Source organism: Ptychodera flava, chromosome 19 (assembly GCF_041260155.1).
Source record: "Ptychodera flava strain L36383 chromosome 19, AS_Pfla_20210202, whole genome shotgun sequence".
Classification (NCBI taxonomy): Eukaryota; Metazoa; Hemichordata; class Enteropneusta; family Ptychoderidae; genus Ptychodera; species Ptychodera flava.
In genome coordinates this window covers 541,805-560,003 of record NC_091946.1, presented here as the reverse complement: position 1 = coordinate 560,003, position 18,199 = coordinate 541,805, and the positions used below count along the sequence as shown (strand labels likewise).

Genomic DNA, 18,199 nt, shown 5'->3' with positions numbered 1-18,199 from the left:
CGGGAGTTTTTGTGTTGGACGGACAGACATCCGTACATACAGACAGACAGACAGAAACCTCACATACAGACTTTTTTCAACCATATAACTTATATAATAACCTCCCTATTGGCATATATGTATGGCAAATGGGAGCTAACAAGCGTACATGACCACAAACTATAGGGCCGTTTTCAGGGCAAGCATATATATTCAAAGCTGCTGTACCACGCAGTCACATTTGACCATAGATTGAGGGGGAGGGGTGTTGAAAAAATGTGGCTCTCTAAGACTGACTGTAATTAAATTGATCATGGAGGCTACCGCAATGTTGTGATGTTGTAGTTGTTTTCAATGCAACTGTCAATATAAACTATGGACTCTGCTTTAACCTCATTTTGTTAAATATTGAGTATGCATTTTTTGCAAGATGCACAAATACATCGTACTACTGGTATCGACTAATCCTCTTGCTACGTCACATCTGACAAGGGTTCGCTTTCCCGATATCATTGCACATTAGACACTTATAAAAGAGTCTATGAGAACACAAATTTTTCATCCTTTGCACACAATATACATGTAACTCCACTGACTTGTCTGTTGTAACTCTGAGCAAACACATGGTTACATCGTAATTGTTCTCCTATGCACAGCAAATGTTTGACCAGTTTACACCTCTGCATCATTGAATGATTGACAATTGTTTGAATCATGGAACGACTGTCTCCTAAGGGCCATTGCCTTTGCTCCAAAAGCAATTTTTCCCATAGTCATTTTCAAAAAATAATTGTGAAATTTTGTGGATACCTATATGGCCTAGGTGTTTTTGAAACAGTCTATGTTCATGGTATGCCAATACTCTTGGTTTGAGAATCGTTTAGGCTGAGTTTCATGGAGCAGTTTACCTTGCTGTTGCCAGGTGGCACTCAAGCGTCATTATGAATTTTTAATGAGCTGGTGGCCTTTTATACCCCAAACTGGGGTTTAAAAGCCATGTTTCAAAGCAAGTGGCCTGTAAGTTTAAGGCAAGCCTTGTGCACATTATCTTGGACACTTACAATACGAACTTTACATTTCTTTTCTGCATAAGTGACTTCAGCTGTTTCTAGCAGCTTTATTCTATTGTATCACTAATAACCTTACCTGCTGTGTGCTGAATTTGAATACACTGGCCATTTTCCATCTATTCTGCCTTGTTATCAGATGAAGGAATTTTGCTCCACTTTTTAAAACCTTGAAAACAAACGAGAAAAGTGTAATAATTTGTCATGTTTTCAATAATTCTTTTCATTTGTAACACTTTATCATCTTACTTTTTTCAAAGGCAATTATTGGTATCCATGACAATCACTCAAACACACCAATACTACCTCTAAATTGATGTTCCCAAGTATTTTATGTGAAAATTTGATACCATGTCTTTCAAGTTACAAATACATCATTATGAGAAATACCTATTGATAAATTTAATTAAATTTAATGCAGAAACCATTGATATATAACTTGACTTATAAATATCAATAGATGTGCCGACTGGCTGACATACAACAGATGCACAGTGTTCTCACCAGAAAAAAAATTTTGTGGGACATTTTGTCCCGCTGACCAAAAAAACGTGGGACAACAGATGATTTTTCTGAGACAATATATAAATATGTTAAAACAGTCAAACTACAAATGCGAATCTTATTCTATGCATGGAAAAAATAAAGGACTCAACAACTCATTCAGCTTAACAACTTTTTGATAAACACTCGGTAAACATATCAACTGATATTGAATATCCGTGCCTTTTAATGAAAAGTCTATGGGACTTTGTTCTTTCCAGTGTGAAAGTCCATTTGGGGGTCCTCTACCATAATAGTTGCTAGAGTGTCCAGCCGTTCAGCTCCCAGTTGATGTCTGTCATAAGTTATGTTGTTTTCCACACTAATTCCCCTTTCACAGTCACTGAGTCAGCAGAAGGAACAAGCCAAGTCAGTGCTATGGCATCTATTTAGATTAGGAAACATATCCCTATGATGTTTGTGGACAATCATCACATTTTGACATGAAATTTTGACGCCAGCTAAGGCTACAAAATTTGCCAATTGATCGAAGCATGGAAAAAAGACGTCCATGCTCTCACATATCGGTACGAGTTCGCCTAGAATAATTATCACATGCGCAAGCCAAGAATTGATAATTTTTTGCAAAATAAGAGAACTTTTCTCCAACTATTCCAAATTTAAACCTGTGAACTACTTTTGGAATAAATTCATCAATTGGCAGTGGGCAAGTTGTCAATCATTTCCAGTCGTAGGTTCTAGGTTGCGTGGGTGAGTTACGGGAGCAAATGCCTGATGACATCACACAACACGTACCTTCCACGAAGTTTATACATGATTACAAACATAGCAAAGACCTAAATATTATCTCAGACAGTTACGTTATTTTTCGAGAACAAAACTCGACTGAATATCAACGGCACGAACACTATAATGTCGCGCCCGTCCATACCCTGGTTGCCATGCGGAACCCACGCTATAATGCGACCAGCTTCGAGTTCGTTGTTTCGAAAAATGTTCACGTAATTCCTTAGGGATATACAAGCTTTACATTCTTGTGTTTTCGTAGTTCGGATTATTATTACATATGTACCACAGTTTACTTGAATCGAAGCGCACGCATACTACCGGTATTTGCACTGCAGTGCAATACCAAGAACATGCCATTCCTTTATGTTAATGAGTATTTACAAATTTTGACCCGGAACTATTTTTGTTTGTAAACACAAAAATGTCATCTACAAGATTTCATTTCACTTTGGGTCGATGCTATTTATAGTTATAGTAAAATGCATGACATTTTTTATTTTTATTAAACTTTATTGTCCCTAAAAATGGGAAACTTGTCTTGCAATGGCACAGACGAACAACATTAAAAATACGGTAATAAAAAGGATACCGACAAAAACTACGGCAAAGAAAATTACATGCACTTTATTATAGTGTGAGGATGATTTTTATTATCCCGACGAGCAGTTTGTTTGTCAGTGATGCAATTTGCTAAAGCATTGACAACGGGCGACGTCCGTTTCTAGCTCCATGGATACACGAAGCGGAGGCCGTCATAGCACAGCGGCCATAATACATCGAAACACATGTAACTGTGGGCGCAGTGGAGCCATTTAAAGAGTTAACATTTTCAGAGACGTTTTTGCCAGTAGTTTTCTCACCGGACATTCCCTGTTTACAATAGTAAGTCACTTTTGCATTCAGTAAAATGGGAACTCTGCAAAAACTTAAACAGTTCTCAGTGATGTACCGATACAGTCTACTTTCTTGAAGATTGAAAAACAATGTGTAATTTTTTCAGCTTCTGGAACACTGATGTACTTCACTCTATGATGTCATGCACTGTGATTTTACAATGTCTACTCACATTGAAATCTCTGATGTTTATCACAGTGGTACATGGTAGATGCAATTACAGGAGAGTTTGGTTATGTGTCTTTTACAGTGTATTGTACCATGGGGTAATCTGCGTAGATGGTTGCTTAGTTGTGCCAATAAATGCTTACAAATTTCCACAGTCATGTCAGCTGCATGTAGCCGCCTTCTTTCCCTATGCCTTCCACTCGCAATGTTGAATTCCTGATGTGAATGCTAGGGTGAAGCATAGCTAATTACTGCTGAAGTGTGTAGATTTGTGTATGTCTTACAACAGACAAAAGGTAACTTAAATTAATTCAAACAGGTCAGGAAAAACATTTCTGGTGAAAACTTTTACAATTTTTGAATGTTTCAGTGCATATATTGTGTATGTACCAGTGTAAACCTTTTCCACAGTTCTATAGAATCGTCCTTTGTTAAAACAGAGGCAGGTAGTCTTTCAGTTTCATCTTCAAATTTTCTGAAAGTGCAACAGTTGCCCTCTGTAAAGATTACACTGTGATGAATGCTTCATTTTAAAGCAACTCGCAAAAGGCACTTTAATTTACATACACATAGCTATTGTGAGAATATTGGCATTCAAAAAAAGAAATCTGATATTTACAATTGAACTAAAAAATAACTTACAACATTGCTTTTATGCTAAAATAAAATACTTGTAGGTTATGGTATACTAGTATAGCATTTAGTAGTCTTTGCTAATGGTGCTTGCGTTGCACTTGCTGCAGTGTCTTGCTTTGCAATTTCTGCATGGAACTTAAGGCTGGAATTCCTTGCTGTCTATGATATAGTTCAGTGTAGTTTATTCATATCAGTCCAAATTTCCTCTTAGTCCTTGTTTTTTTCCATGATTTTCACTTTTGCAGCGCAATGTACAATCATGAACATCTGAAGAGTTATGAACCCAAAATGTAAGTAATGCAATGAAAAACTGTAAGTAATGCAATGAAAAACTGTAAGTAATGCAATGATGCAATGAAAAACTGTAAGTAATGCAATGAATTCATTGTTTTTTATAGCTGACCAGTCAGTTAACCTGTTTATTTTGAATATTTGCGCATTTTTCCTCAGTATTTGACATTTTCAGAATACCTTCAATCTGTCATTTTCTAAATGTTTAAATGCTCCTTTGTGTGGTCAAGCTTTCCACAAGCATCAAATGTGGTACTTCATATAGGAAGGTCTGCCTCTAGAGGGCGGGCATCATGAACAGTGTTTGTTAGTTATTTCCTCCACATAAACTTCTGATTGTACTGTAAACAATGAACATGGCCGACGTCCGATTTTCCTGTCTAAAACTTTGACTCATTTTCGTTCATATGACTCTGAAACTCCAGGAAACGATTGGGAAGAAAGAGTTATCTTGAAATATTGAGGTACTCGCCGATATTTTGCAAAATTAAATGAGAAAAAATGCAAGGAAAATGCCGACAGGCTTACACAATGACCGTTTTCAGACTCAGAGGCATATGATCATCTGCAGTTTATGCAACAGGCCCATATCACGTGAGGCCATGAGGGGATATCCACGCAACTCAGTACCAAACACTAGCGCACACAGAGTGAGCAAACACAAAGTGAGTACCCCTAACGTCAGCTCAGTAGTCTGTAATAGATCGTAGTCAACTAAGAAACCTTGGAGAAAGGCTTAACACTGTGGCTATGCCGCTAAGTCCCTTTTGATTTTTGTCACAGCTCAAAATCGTTCTCCTACACCTCAACCTGAGCCATAAACACCCCCACCAGTTTATGATATGACCCATCACAATAGCATGACGTCAACGGATCTTGACAGACGGAAGTCTTGACAGACGGAAGAAGTTGACACCAGCATACTGGTTTTCAACTCTAATACCTTCTCTGTCTATAAATAGACACGAGAAGGTAAAAATGAAAAGCGTTCCATGTTCAAAGTTCTCCTTGTTCGGCTATCTGTGGCATGTTGCTACGTACATGTTTGAGCGATCGCAAGCAGAGTTCGAGTGAGCCCTCCGACATTCCTCTTACGTCATCCTTGATAAACAAGTAAACAATAGTTTAGCCAATCAAAATAGAGGGTGTGGCGGCGTTGATCAATGAAAAGTGAAAGCTGATTCGATGCCTCATTACAGTGATGTCAATGTTATATAACTCCGCAGGGTCTCCCTGAAGCTTTGATGAACAAGTAGTACGCACGACTAATCGTCGCACGCGCCGATTCTCTCGATAAATGATGCAAATAAACGATAGAACATATGTAATAATAACAGAACCCAATGGCCTGTGAGTGCGAGCGCGCCGTACTAGCAGTATTTGCACTCGTGCTGCAGTGTATTCGGCTGTCCTTTCACGAGCGAAACGAGTGAAAGGACTGCCGTCTGAGGACTGAGGCCATGGGGTTGTGTCATATTATTGTCGTAGCCTATGAAAATATTGATTGTACTCATGACGCCTCCAGCTTTCGCGAATTCCGTGGACATACCAGTATGCATGCAACGCAAACACGTCATTAGGGGACGACTGCATTTACTTGCATCGTACCTGAAACCCGAGTCCTTGCCTGAGCAACTCGGGTGACAAACAGAAGACTTTTAATCCCCAAGGTGTGAATGTTCCATTTTATATTTATCTTATCCAGCTGGTGCTATTGTAGTGCAATTGTAGGAAAGGCAGGTCTGTGAAATTGATCCTCTATGGAAGTAGGGTATTCCTAAGTTAATGGAGCCTTCCCGTAATGTCTAGTGCATCAGACTACCACAGTCGCTTGTGGTTCAATACACAACGGCTGCTGTGTGGTATACGTAATGCACACCACACATCAGCAATCGTGTATTGAATCACAAGTGACTGTGGTTTAAGTACGCCCTCTGACGCGCATTTCTTACAGATTGCCTCGGTTTCAACCAGGAAGTGTAATTACTCGCGTCAATCATTTACGTCCATGGTGAGAACTGTATGATACGGCCATATGGCTGGCTCCACGAAAGTTTATAATTTCAAAGGCGTGCCACTATTGGCATGCAAGCCCAAGATATCCGCAACAAAACAGAAATATACGTGAGAATGTCGCGGAATCGCGGCCTGGTGAGACTAACACGTCATCGTTGATGACACAGTCCCCACTTGTTAATGGGTACTTTGAATACAGTTCCTCAGAGAGGATAGAGTCCTCTTCATTAGGTCTGAGATAATACTTTTGAATAAATTTGTCTGAGTTATGGTTCAGGACATGAAAAAATCGTAATAAAATGGCCACACAGCGGCCATATTGGATCGTATCACAAAACAATTAATGTGCATATGTATGACATAGGTCAATGTCCTTGTACCAACTTTGAATAAAATCGGTTGAGATATGCCTGAGTTATGGCTTTGTACATAAAAACATCATAACAAAATGGCCGCCTGGCAGCCATATTGGATCGTATCACAAAACAAATTAACATGCATATGTATGACATAAGTCAATCTCCTTGTACCAACTTTGAATAAATTCGCTTGATACATGTCTGAGATATGGTTCCGGACATGAAAAAAACATAACAAAATGGCCACACGGTGGGCATATTGGATCGTATTACAAAACAAATTGATTTGCAATTGATACATGTCTGAGTTGTAGTTCAGGACATGAAAAAATCGCAATAAAATGGCCACATGGTGGCCATATTGGATCGTATCACAAAACAAATCAATGTGCATATGTATGACCTAAGTCAATGTTCTTGTACCAACTTTGAATAAAATCGGTTGAAACACGCCTGAGTATTATGGCTCTGTACATGAAAAAATCGTAATAGAATGGCCGCCATATTGGATTGTATCACAAAACAAATTGACATGCATATGTATGACCTTAGTCAATGTTCTTGTACCAACTTTGAATAAAATCGGTTGAAACATGCCTGAGTAATGGCTCTGTGCATGAAAAAATCATAATAAAATGGCCGCCTGGCGGCCATATTGGATCGTATCACAAAACAAATTGACATGCATATGTATGCCATTGGTCAATGTCCTTGTACCAACTTTGAATAAAATCGTTTGAAACATGCCTGAGTATTATGCAGGGCTCGAAATTAACTTTTTACACTGGTAGTCCACTTGGACTACCATTTTCTGAAGTTGGTAGCCCAGTAACAATGGCTGGTAGTCCATGAATATTTTAGTTTAGGGATACTGTACTCGTCCGAGTATTAGCCCCGGTTCAGCAACACAAAATAGCAGTAAAACTAGGGGCTTCAACTCGAGAAACCCCATGTTATGTGTCATGAACGCTTAATTAATGCTAATTTATGTACATTTTAACACTTTTTATCACTTTCAAAATCGGCTTATACATCCAAAGAAATTGCAACTTGAGTAAAGAAACATAGGGCCAAAGTCCCTGAAGCTACTATAGACATGGATACAAAATTAAGCCTTTCCTGACTGTATGAAATTATCTCACCAAGGTCATCCTAGGGACATGTAAACCAAATATTAAAGCTGTCTGACCAGAGGTTTTGAAAAAACAAGCGACTCAACAGTTGACAGAGCTCTGCTGTGTTATGTAGAGAATAACCTTTTGTGACACATGTATTGATAAAGGAGGTGGATATCTTTGATAGCTCATTTCAGGATGGCCTGACCAAAAATGGAGAAAAATTCCGTAAAAATACAGATTTGCATATTTCATCAGACTATATTAGTCTATAATAGCAAATAAATGAGAGTTAATTACATTCTAATCAAAGTAAAAAAGACATGCTTAAATCAAGATTTACGTCATAAAAAACAGCATATCTGTCAGGTTATAAAGAATCTTGAGCTGGTTATATTTCAATATTCATCCTATTAATCAAGCACATTTTAACTTTCAAATTAACATTGTAAGTAAGTTCTGTTGAATAAGTTGAGACTGTACGTACTAAGAGAAAGCACACTGAAGAGACATATGTTTGAAACTTAAGTTCAAGGTCATCAAAAGCATTATAAGGAATCATGTTACACTTTCATTGCACTGTTTACACAGATTGCATAATTGCTATAAATAGCACATGAGGAATCTTACAGCCCAGCTTTACCATAAAAACCCTATCACTTTGACCACTCTTTTAACTGACCACTCTATTTTTTTCCTCAAAAAGTTATCTATTTTATCCTTACCAAGTCAACCATAAATGGAAATTAGAACTTTCTCTATCTCTATTTATTTGACCACCCTATCATGATAAACCATTATGAGCAATTTCTTTTAGATAACATAAATGGTGGTTCAGAATATATCAAAGTTGGGATTTAGGAAAGTTGCCTTTACATGTTTTAATACTCCAAGATGGTAAGCATTTCACTCGGTACTGTCAAAAAAGTTGAACTTTCTGATAATTCCACACTAAAATTATGTTGGCTTTGATGATTTCCTAATTAATTCAATTATTTAAAATCATATTCATTATTTTTTTCTGGGTGAATTGATAGGGTTTATACAGTACAAGAATTACATACAATGTAAGTCAAACTTTGACCAAAAATGACAAAAAAATTCCTTAAAAATACACATTTGCATATTTCATCACAATTTGAACAAATCTACGTTGGGTTATCCCTAGGGACCTGTATACCAAATAACAAAGCTGTCTGATCAGTGGTTATGAAGAAGAAGATTTTTTACCAAAAACACCTTTTTTGGCATCAATTTGCCCATTTTCAACAATATCAAAAAATTAAAAAAAATAGTTTCTCAAAGTCACATTTTTCATCTACATAACAAATATCAAATCAGTAAGTACTGCAGTTCTCAAGATATTTGAGTGGACGGACGCCTCACAAACGGACATACATACATACATACATACATACATACAGACTGACGACGGACACCGGACAGATACCCATCCAAATAGCTTCTATAGACTATAGTCTATAATAGCTAAAAACAGAAAAAAAATATTCTCATGATCTTTATGAACTGGCATGCCTTGTTACACCCGAGTCTCTTCATACAGAACGTAATACATTGATACTGATCGACAAAGTTCTAAAGATAAAAGACAGCGAAACTCAGCCAAGCTTAACTGACACAGTGTTTTATATATTACTATTTCAAATCAAACTGATTACACAATCTCTTGATATGGAAGTGACAGTTTTGTGAAATTTCAGCATCAAAACCCAAAAACTTGACACAAATACGTCTTGTATGTTGCTGATCAACAGCATAGCGTGAACTGGCATGCAAAGACTGCACACAGAAAAGCAACTCAATATTCTAGTATCAAACGCTCTGCATCTTGTGAAAACAACAACATAGCAGTGAAAATTGTAATAGTCACCAGAAAGAACTCTTCACAGATGAAAGGATGATTGCTTCAAACAAATGAAACTGCATGTTGACTGCATTTAGCTTGTCCGAAAGTGACGGACATCGCACGCCAAGTATTTCATGTCCCAGGCTTTGGTAGTCCGTATGGGCTACCATTTCATGGACTTTGGTAGCCCCAGGGAAAAGTTGGTAGTCTGTGGACGCGGGACTACCGCTAATTTCAAGCCCTGTAATGGTTCTGTGCATTAAAAAATCGTAATAAAATGGCCGCCTGGCAGCCATATTGGATTGTATCACAAAACAAATCGATGTGCATCTGTATGACATATGAAGTAATCTTTGTACCAAGTTTGAATAAAATCGCTCCAGGCATCTCTGAGATATCTGCGTGAACGGACGGACGGACAGACGGACGCACGCACGCACGCACGCACGCACGGACATGACCAAACCTATAAGTCGCCCGGACGGTGTCCGTGGGACTAAAAATTGAAAAAATTATCCTAAAAATAGAAACATTCAAATTTCATCCCAAATTTTAAACACCAACTTTAGAATGCCTAAAGGAACCTGCACACCAAGTTTCAACCAAATCTGACCTACGGTTACAGAGTTTTAGCAATTTGCAGGGATTTTCCTTTTTTCCCCTCATTTGCATATTTTTGGCAATGTTCATTTGAACAAATTCACATCTCCACCCCTAGGTGCACCTGACCATAGACGTTTATTTATGGGCAAGGGTGAGAGGAAACCCAACATTAATGGGCTTGGCAAGCCTCGCCTGTTAATGGTCGGGGCGGAGCCTGTTGTTTCCAATATATTCTCAACGAACCCAAGAAAACCGAAAAACAATAAATTCCCATGTGAAAGACAACGGGTCCCTATAACTTGTGTAATATGCGACGCACTAGTATCATGCACGCTCTAAATATTTTGCAAATCTGGAGGTTTTTGAAAAAAGTGTCTAAACTTGGCCCACAAGTGCTTCATTTTATTTTATGATTGATTGTGATCTCTGTATACGTATCAAAATTTACGTTTTAGCAGTAAAGATACAATCTTAATATTGTTTTTCATATTCATGGGCATGAAATAAAACCATTACTGTGTATTTGTGGTCAGTCACATGGTTCAGCTAAACCAATTAAAATGCAACGGAGAGAGCATGGTAATATAACTCGATATAGCATGTTGACATGGTAGCATTTACTCACCTGATATGACAATGATTTATTCACAGAATCCACATATGCTGAAGCTCTTGTATCTTGCCATGTAATAAAATTGTGCAATACTTTACCACCATTCCTATTAAACAAATGAGAATGTCAAACAGTTCTTTCATCAAATTACTAAAGTTATAATAATGATATAGTTACTGTATACTGGTACCAGTGATGACTGGGTCAGTGGATTCATGTTAAAGATTTCTGTGTGAGCTAGGAGACTGTCTAAAGACTTTCAAATGATAATATCAGTGTATATCAGTTGCTTTAAGCCTTGTGTTTTTTTCAATAGCTCCTAAAGTGCAGAGAATTGGTATTTGCCATTTTCTTGATTCTGTCATGATTAAAACAGATAGCATCTACAAAACCATCCATACCTTGATTGGATTGATTTACCCTAATGTGTGCTTATTTACAAGTACTGAAACATTTAGTGCCGTGCATTTCCAAAACTCTTGTCACATTGAATAAAAGTCCATACTCATATGAAGTACAATGGCATTAAATATACACATAACACAGTAAGTGAGGCTACCCACAATTCTCCATGATCTGCACACGCGGAGATCACTCGCTGAAGCGAAGCAAATTTCTTCTGTACACAGAAAAACTCGGTCCATATTGCAAAATTCTGGCAACATAGTTCTGATAATCATAATTTTCTGATTTCTCACTGTGAATAGTGAGAAGATCAACCCCTTTTCCCTGGAGGAGATAGCAATTTTGTAATTTTGTTGACATAGAGTTTTGACAGCCATACATAAAATTTTCAAGGAAACTAAGGGAATAAGTTGCATCTGTGTGAGCAAAAGAAAGGGTATTGATTTTTTTAAATGTTCGTAACAAAGGAAATTTGCATCTCTGACAGGTGGTATGATGAGACCATCTTAGTTGCTGATAACTTTATCTTGAAAAGTGCGCAATTTTTAGCACCTCCAAACATTGACATCTCATTCAATCTACTCTAGAATTTTAAAAATAATCAATAATTTTGGAACATAGTTTTAACAAATAATCCTAAACTTAAGTTGTAAGTTAAAAACTGTTAAGAAACTGCAGACCAAGGGGAATCGTGGGTAGCCTCACTTACTGTTCATAATATCTGGGAGAGTGAACAAATCAGTGGTGTCTTGTCATACTCTGAAAACCACAATCAATGACCCTGTGCTCCCAGTTGATCAGAATCAATGTACATTTGAAATATGAAATCTATATGCTATCAGATAAGTAGGTTCAGATCAACATTTTTGCAAATGATACATTCAGCCATTCAAATGTACAGGAACAAATTTCATAATTGCTTCATCAAGTCACCAGATTTCAGAAGATATGTTTTGATGAAAAGTAAGAAAATTGACATTCAAAATTTGCACATGTAAATTCCATCATCAGTTAGACAATAAGAATCCGTGACAAAACGCGGCCAATCTGTTTACCATAAAGAAATTTTAATAGAGAAATTTGAAAATAGATTTTTTGTTGATTTTTCTAGTACGCTAAAATCTATTGAATATTGAAATATACTCATATTTCTATTTCCTATTTCTAATATAAGCGTATGATTACGAAATAAGCATAATGGTAAGTCCGGATAGCAGATTGCGGCCAACGCGAAGCCTTGTTCACTCACCAGCCCGACGTAAATTGAAAATAGGAAATACAGGCTATTTCCTATTTCCAATTTGGTGCAGACATGCGCAGTGGCATGCTGCGTCGCTAATGCAGACGTCAGAGAGACGGTGCGTCGCACGGTAATTGTTACACTGTAACACAGCCCCTGGGAGGGACTGTGACTGTATATTACATTCATCAAATCATCAGCCCGGAAGTGGATTCGTATTTGGTGCCAGATTTGCTCTTCACAAAGGGGGGTTATAAACCTGCTTATGGTACTCTAATGGAAATTTGGATACCCAAGCGTGTTCTCAAAATCATGGAAAAGCGGGAGTTTTTTGTTCATCATCTAGGCCCGTGAAAACACGTACTTTTTGCAAAGGTTTATCCATGAAAGGATTAGAATAACACTTTGAAATCTGATAAACAATGTTCTTACACGTACAACCATTTCAGCCCTGAGGTCACTATTTTAATAAGGGCATCATCATTAACTCTTTCCCCAAAAGTTGTCATATGTTGCCCCAGACTGTAGTAGTGGTCGCCAGCTGTCAGACAATAACAAAGATTACACTGATGTGTCAAGACAATGTCATTGGTCATTGACATGGTTGTAACTGTATCTGCAATTATTTCACTGTCTCTTGATTAAATAGGTACTTTTTTCTGGTTCATATTTCTTCTATATTTCGCACTTTATAAGGGTGTCTCTTTTCTTGAAAACCCCAGATCAAAGTAAGGAGTGTTTTGAAATTTTGCGTAACAAGCATAGCCCAGATACCAAGCTTTTCCTGTGAGTGCCAAGACCGCGTTCCGGGTTTATGAAAGAGCATCCCGTATGTACGAGTCAATAAATCTATCAAACCAAACAAATGCCTGGGAGAGATGTTTTCTTCTTTGTATAATTTGTCAAAGCGCCCACCTGTTGTCAGGGCCTGGTTGGGACAGGGAAAACAAAACTTAGACAATCGACAGTCGCTTGTGCCTTTTCTTTTCTATTATTGATATTGTCTCTCGCACATACGGGGTTGGGGAGGGGCCCGGAACTGGGGCCGCAAGCGTAGCGCCGAAGGCGCGAGTCAGGAATGTCCCCGGTGGTGTCACTGTCGGGGGAAAATGATATCCATGCATGGTCCTAAAATCACGGGGAGCGGAGTGTTTTTTATTCCCTATCACGGGTCTGTGAAATTGAGAAAAAAGGCGTACTTTACCAAAAACCTGGCTTAAGAAAGGTTTGAAATATTCCAGGAAATACCTATCAGACACTCAAACTTCACCAAAAGTTTCATTGTGCGTTTCCTACGTTTTGATCTGGTTTAAACCATAATTCGAAATCTAATGAATTTTATGAGTTTGACATTCCTGTTCCAAAGTTGACAGTTTCTTTCAGACTCTGATGTGTTAGTACGGTATATGTGAAAACAATAATTCAGCATTGACCTTACTTCAGCATTACATCTCCCTCTCCTGGATTTTGTAAGTAAGGGGGTATTTTTGGTCGTATTCTCTCCAATATTTCTCAAAATAAGGGGGTCGTTTTTATCGAAAAATCCCAGATTAGGGATATCTTAAAATTTTGTGGAATGAGCATGGATGCCCATGCTCTCTGAGAGTGTCGCCACCGGGGGAATGCCAGCAAATGCCGAAGACTTGCACCCAGACATCGACCCTTTGACTCAGCCGAATCCAGCGCAACTGCAGCGACGAAATGGCGCAAACGACTGTCGACAGTCTCAACAAACTCAAGGAGACCCTTTAATTTTTTTTCGTTTCTCATCTCCAGAACAATACTCAGGCAGGGCGGGTGGTCGCAATGAAAATAACAAGTACCAAAAAAACCCCCTGTATTTGTTTCAGTTCAATGTTCTGTCCATTCAGTCTCTACAATTGTTAAGTACAAAAAACGTGTATTTATTTCGGTTCAATTAATATTCTGTCCATTCAGTCACTTCAATTTCTTGTCTTTCAGTTCAGTGCTCTGTGCTCTCTGTCCTTTCAGTCTGAGTCGCCGCAATCTCACAAGTGATGATGGTGATGCTGTTGCTAGGATGATCGCCTCAGAGGCGGCGCAAATAAAAAAGTTTTTTTTATTTTCATGTCAAGCTGAAATTTACGGTCGGTCGGTCGGGAGATGAGAAACACAAATATAAAAAACGTTGTTTCGTTTCAAGAGTGTCCGATTTAGGGTCCATTTTTATTATATAGCAGTATTATTACTTTTCGTGCATGCAATGCCTCTACTAAATTTAGTTTGGCGGGCCATTGAGGGGTAAACATCACGCGCCCTAGTCATTCAAGGTAGAATAGTTGGATGACATTTTTGATCTGCCTTCTCTCGTTTCGAGGTAATTACGCCTGCGCTACACGTACCACAACATTGTCCGCTTGCATGGCTCGTTAGCCAGACAGGAGTCTTCCACTAACCTGATTTCGGGAAGCATCCAGCTGCCCGAACAGCAGGCCTTGGCAAGCGAAGATGGTACCACAAGGGTCGATGTATCTTGACATCAAAATCTTTTCAATTCGTGGGATAATTGTGATACTTTTTTGTTACAATGAAATCATTATTTAATTACGCTGGACTCCCTTAGCTGTCTGGGTTGGCGGCACTACATGTCATTGCGCATGTCTGCACCTAATTGAAAATAGGAAATAGCCTGCATTTCCTATTTTCAATTTACGCTAGCCTGATAATAAACTGGACAGGGCGATTAGCCGCTTTCTGCCACGCAGTAGCACCATAATGCTTATTTCGAAATGATAAATTGATATTGAAAATAGAAAAAAGGAAATAGGGTATATTTCAATATGCGACAGAATTTAGCCTAGCATGAAAATCAACAAAAAATCTGTTTTCGAATTCCTTTATTAAAATTTCTTTGCGATAAACAGATTGGCCGCGTTTTGTCACGGATTGATAAGGGATAAGTCAATCCTAGGACTCCACATTTTGAACAATTTATGAATTGATGAATACTTTCAGAGTAAACAAATTTCACCAAAAATGATCATTTGCCCTCAAAATTTACACATGCAAATTTCACCATCTTAACATTTCTAAAATACAAATATCCTTACAAATAAAAAATGAAATTTGAAAACTATCTGATGAGATGCCCATTACCCACTTCCAATATGAGCAATGATGAGAAAAGTGCCTTGCTGAACCACAACACAACACAGTGAGTGTGGAGGTCATCATCCTCTGATAGTAATTCTGCTTCTCTCTCCACACAAAGTCTAAAACTCAATATCCTTTGATGCTGAATCCACTACCCTACCAACTTAAGCATTGTGACTCCTGATGTTAAAGATTACATTAGGAAAAGCTACATGTATATTGAATTTACCTCCTTCTTTACTTTCTTTCAGTAGTTCAAACAGGATGTAAGGTTGAATCATGCATGGTTTAGAAGGCACAGAATGGTAGCAAACATTGCAGTGCTCTGTGTTATCAGTGGCAAAAATCATAAAGTGTCAACTTCTCATGTCAGATGATGACTGATCCTAGTGATCCTACAAGCATGTACAGCTACTTATTCATGTACAAACAGCCTGCCAACAATCACATGTAAAATTTTAGGACTTACTTTTCCCAAAGAGTGAAAGAACCTCTGTGTGTTGATATGCCCATTACATCTATTCCAAACCCTGCAGTCTCTGATTCTATTGGAGGAATTACAGAAAAGTAGCGTCAAGGATGTTTGTAACTTGCATATTTACTTATGGCAGCATTGCTGCCATTGCCATGCAGCTGAAGGAAGAACAAAGGGATGAAATATAAAAAATAACATAAAGGGTATATTGGCATTGGCAATCGTGTATGATAGTATGTGGCTGTTGGCAATAAAACTGAAATCTTGGTTACTGGGCTTGTTTTTACAAAGTTCAATCTAACCTACTTAAATCTCCTACAATTTACATGTACATGTATGTGAATGAGAAAATCCCTAGCTGCTTGATTCAAGGATTAAAGGCAACCAGATAAACTGTTTTATGGAAAGATTTTGACTGAAAAAGAAATATCCTATGTGTGCAACGAAACTGATTTCATAAAATGATTTCAAAATTCTGACTCAAGTTAACTAATGAAGTTCAACAACATTTCAAAGCCATGCAACTGATAGGTTATGGAAGAATTTTATCGAATAATTAGAAAATCTCCTCTGTGATCTAATGATTATTACAAACTTAAGGATAATTTGGAGTTACCTGAACAGAATCTATCAAATTGACATATTCTGTCAGTCCACTGAAAGGCTCATTGTGGTGTCGATGGAGATTAAAGACTTAATTTTTCGTGCTTGGGTCCTAATGCACAGACACTACATGTATAAACATTCCAAACCTATGTAATTTTAGTCAGTTTGATGATTCAGTCTTTGTGAAATACAATGAATCACTGAACTTAGTAAGGAAAAACTACAATAAAATGCTGTATCACAAATAGATTTGGAAATAACTCCTGTTGCATTATTACATTAGTTAGTTTCTCAGACACATGTAGTGAGTATGGTAATCCAGCACAGCTAAAAACAACTCAAGCCTCTGATATATCAAAATCAAAGTCACTTCAAAACAATCTGCCTACAAAAAAGTTCAACAGCTGTATACAGCTATAAAAAGTAATTTTTTGAGTGTGAGACAAAATATCCCCAACTCATGTGAGAAATATGATCCCAGGTCCTTGGGGGGTGTGAGATTATATTAGTCCCTTCTTCAAACCAAAGTACAAGAATTATGAATTAAGCTGTTATCATTTATGTTCACACCGCAAATAGAGTGAAAGATAGATAGCTTCACTGAACATTAAAAGAGCTCATAAAATACTCCTTTGCCCAGTTTTACATATTAATTTAAATAATGTTTAAGAAGATGCTTTACAAAGTTGTTTTGACAAAAACGTTAACTCAGTAGGCAGAAGGTGATTTGCAGACAACACATCAGAACAACAATTTCTCCAGCTGGGTCTGGCAGCACATAGATAGATGACTGGATGAAAACAAAGCTATAGCTATCAACGAATGCCATCAACTATCTATATAATACATATATTATGAAATGCTTGATTAACTAGAACATACAAACTTTCTTGATCATAACCAATGCAATAATAAGACAAGGGAAAGGCAAGTTGTTGACCAAATTGTCACATACTGACATAGAAATTGGCATTTGGAATGGAAACTACTGTGAGGATCACTGTGACAGCTGGTTTCTTCAAGAAAATTGAATTCATGTTAAGATAACAGCCAATGTCACCTTTCCAGTGGCTGTGTTTTCACCAAGTTGTAAGTTTGGAAATGTCGAAACCTAGGTGGCGCACTTGGATATGATCTTGATGCAACTTATTACACATACTAATAAGGTATATAGCAAAGCTAGAGACCCCAGCTGTTTTCTACACAAGATTTTTTTTTTCCTTTACAGCAAAACAGAATTTGTGAAGGAAACTTGACAAGGCCATTTTTGAATAATAATTGAGGCACAGAATTTCAATTCAAAAGCAGTTTTTCGGTGATAAAGTACTACCAAGCATGGAATTTCTGTCAATGGCAGATGTCACCATCTTGGATTAAAACACCCTCAAATGGCCACTTGACACCATTTTAGTGGTCAACTATGGTGTACATGGTGGGATTTAGTTGTCAACTACAGGA

General features: G+C 37.7%; 1 protein-coding gene across 3 annotated transcripts in view; it reads right to left on the bottom strand.

The window, feature by feature from the left end:
- LOC139118318 (glycerol kinase 5-like) overlaps positions 1-18,199 on the bottom strand; it is a 133,211-nt gene that overhangs the window by 99,124 nt on the left and 15,888 nt on the right. For 2 of the 3 annotated variants that reach the window (XM_070681572.1, XM_070681573.1), the window contains 3 exons: positions 16,130-16,205; positions 10,914-11,007; positions 1,126-1,215 (listed from right to left, as the gene is read on the bottom strand). In XM_070681572.1, coding sequence (XP_070537673.1) covers positions 1,126-1,215; positions 10,914-11,007; positions 16,130-16,205 — 260 coding nt within the window. The remainder of the gene's footprint in view (positions 1-1,125; positions 1,216-10,913; positions 11,008-16,129; positions 16,206-18,199) is intronic. The other variant, XM_070681574.1, reaches the window with a different exon arrangement.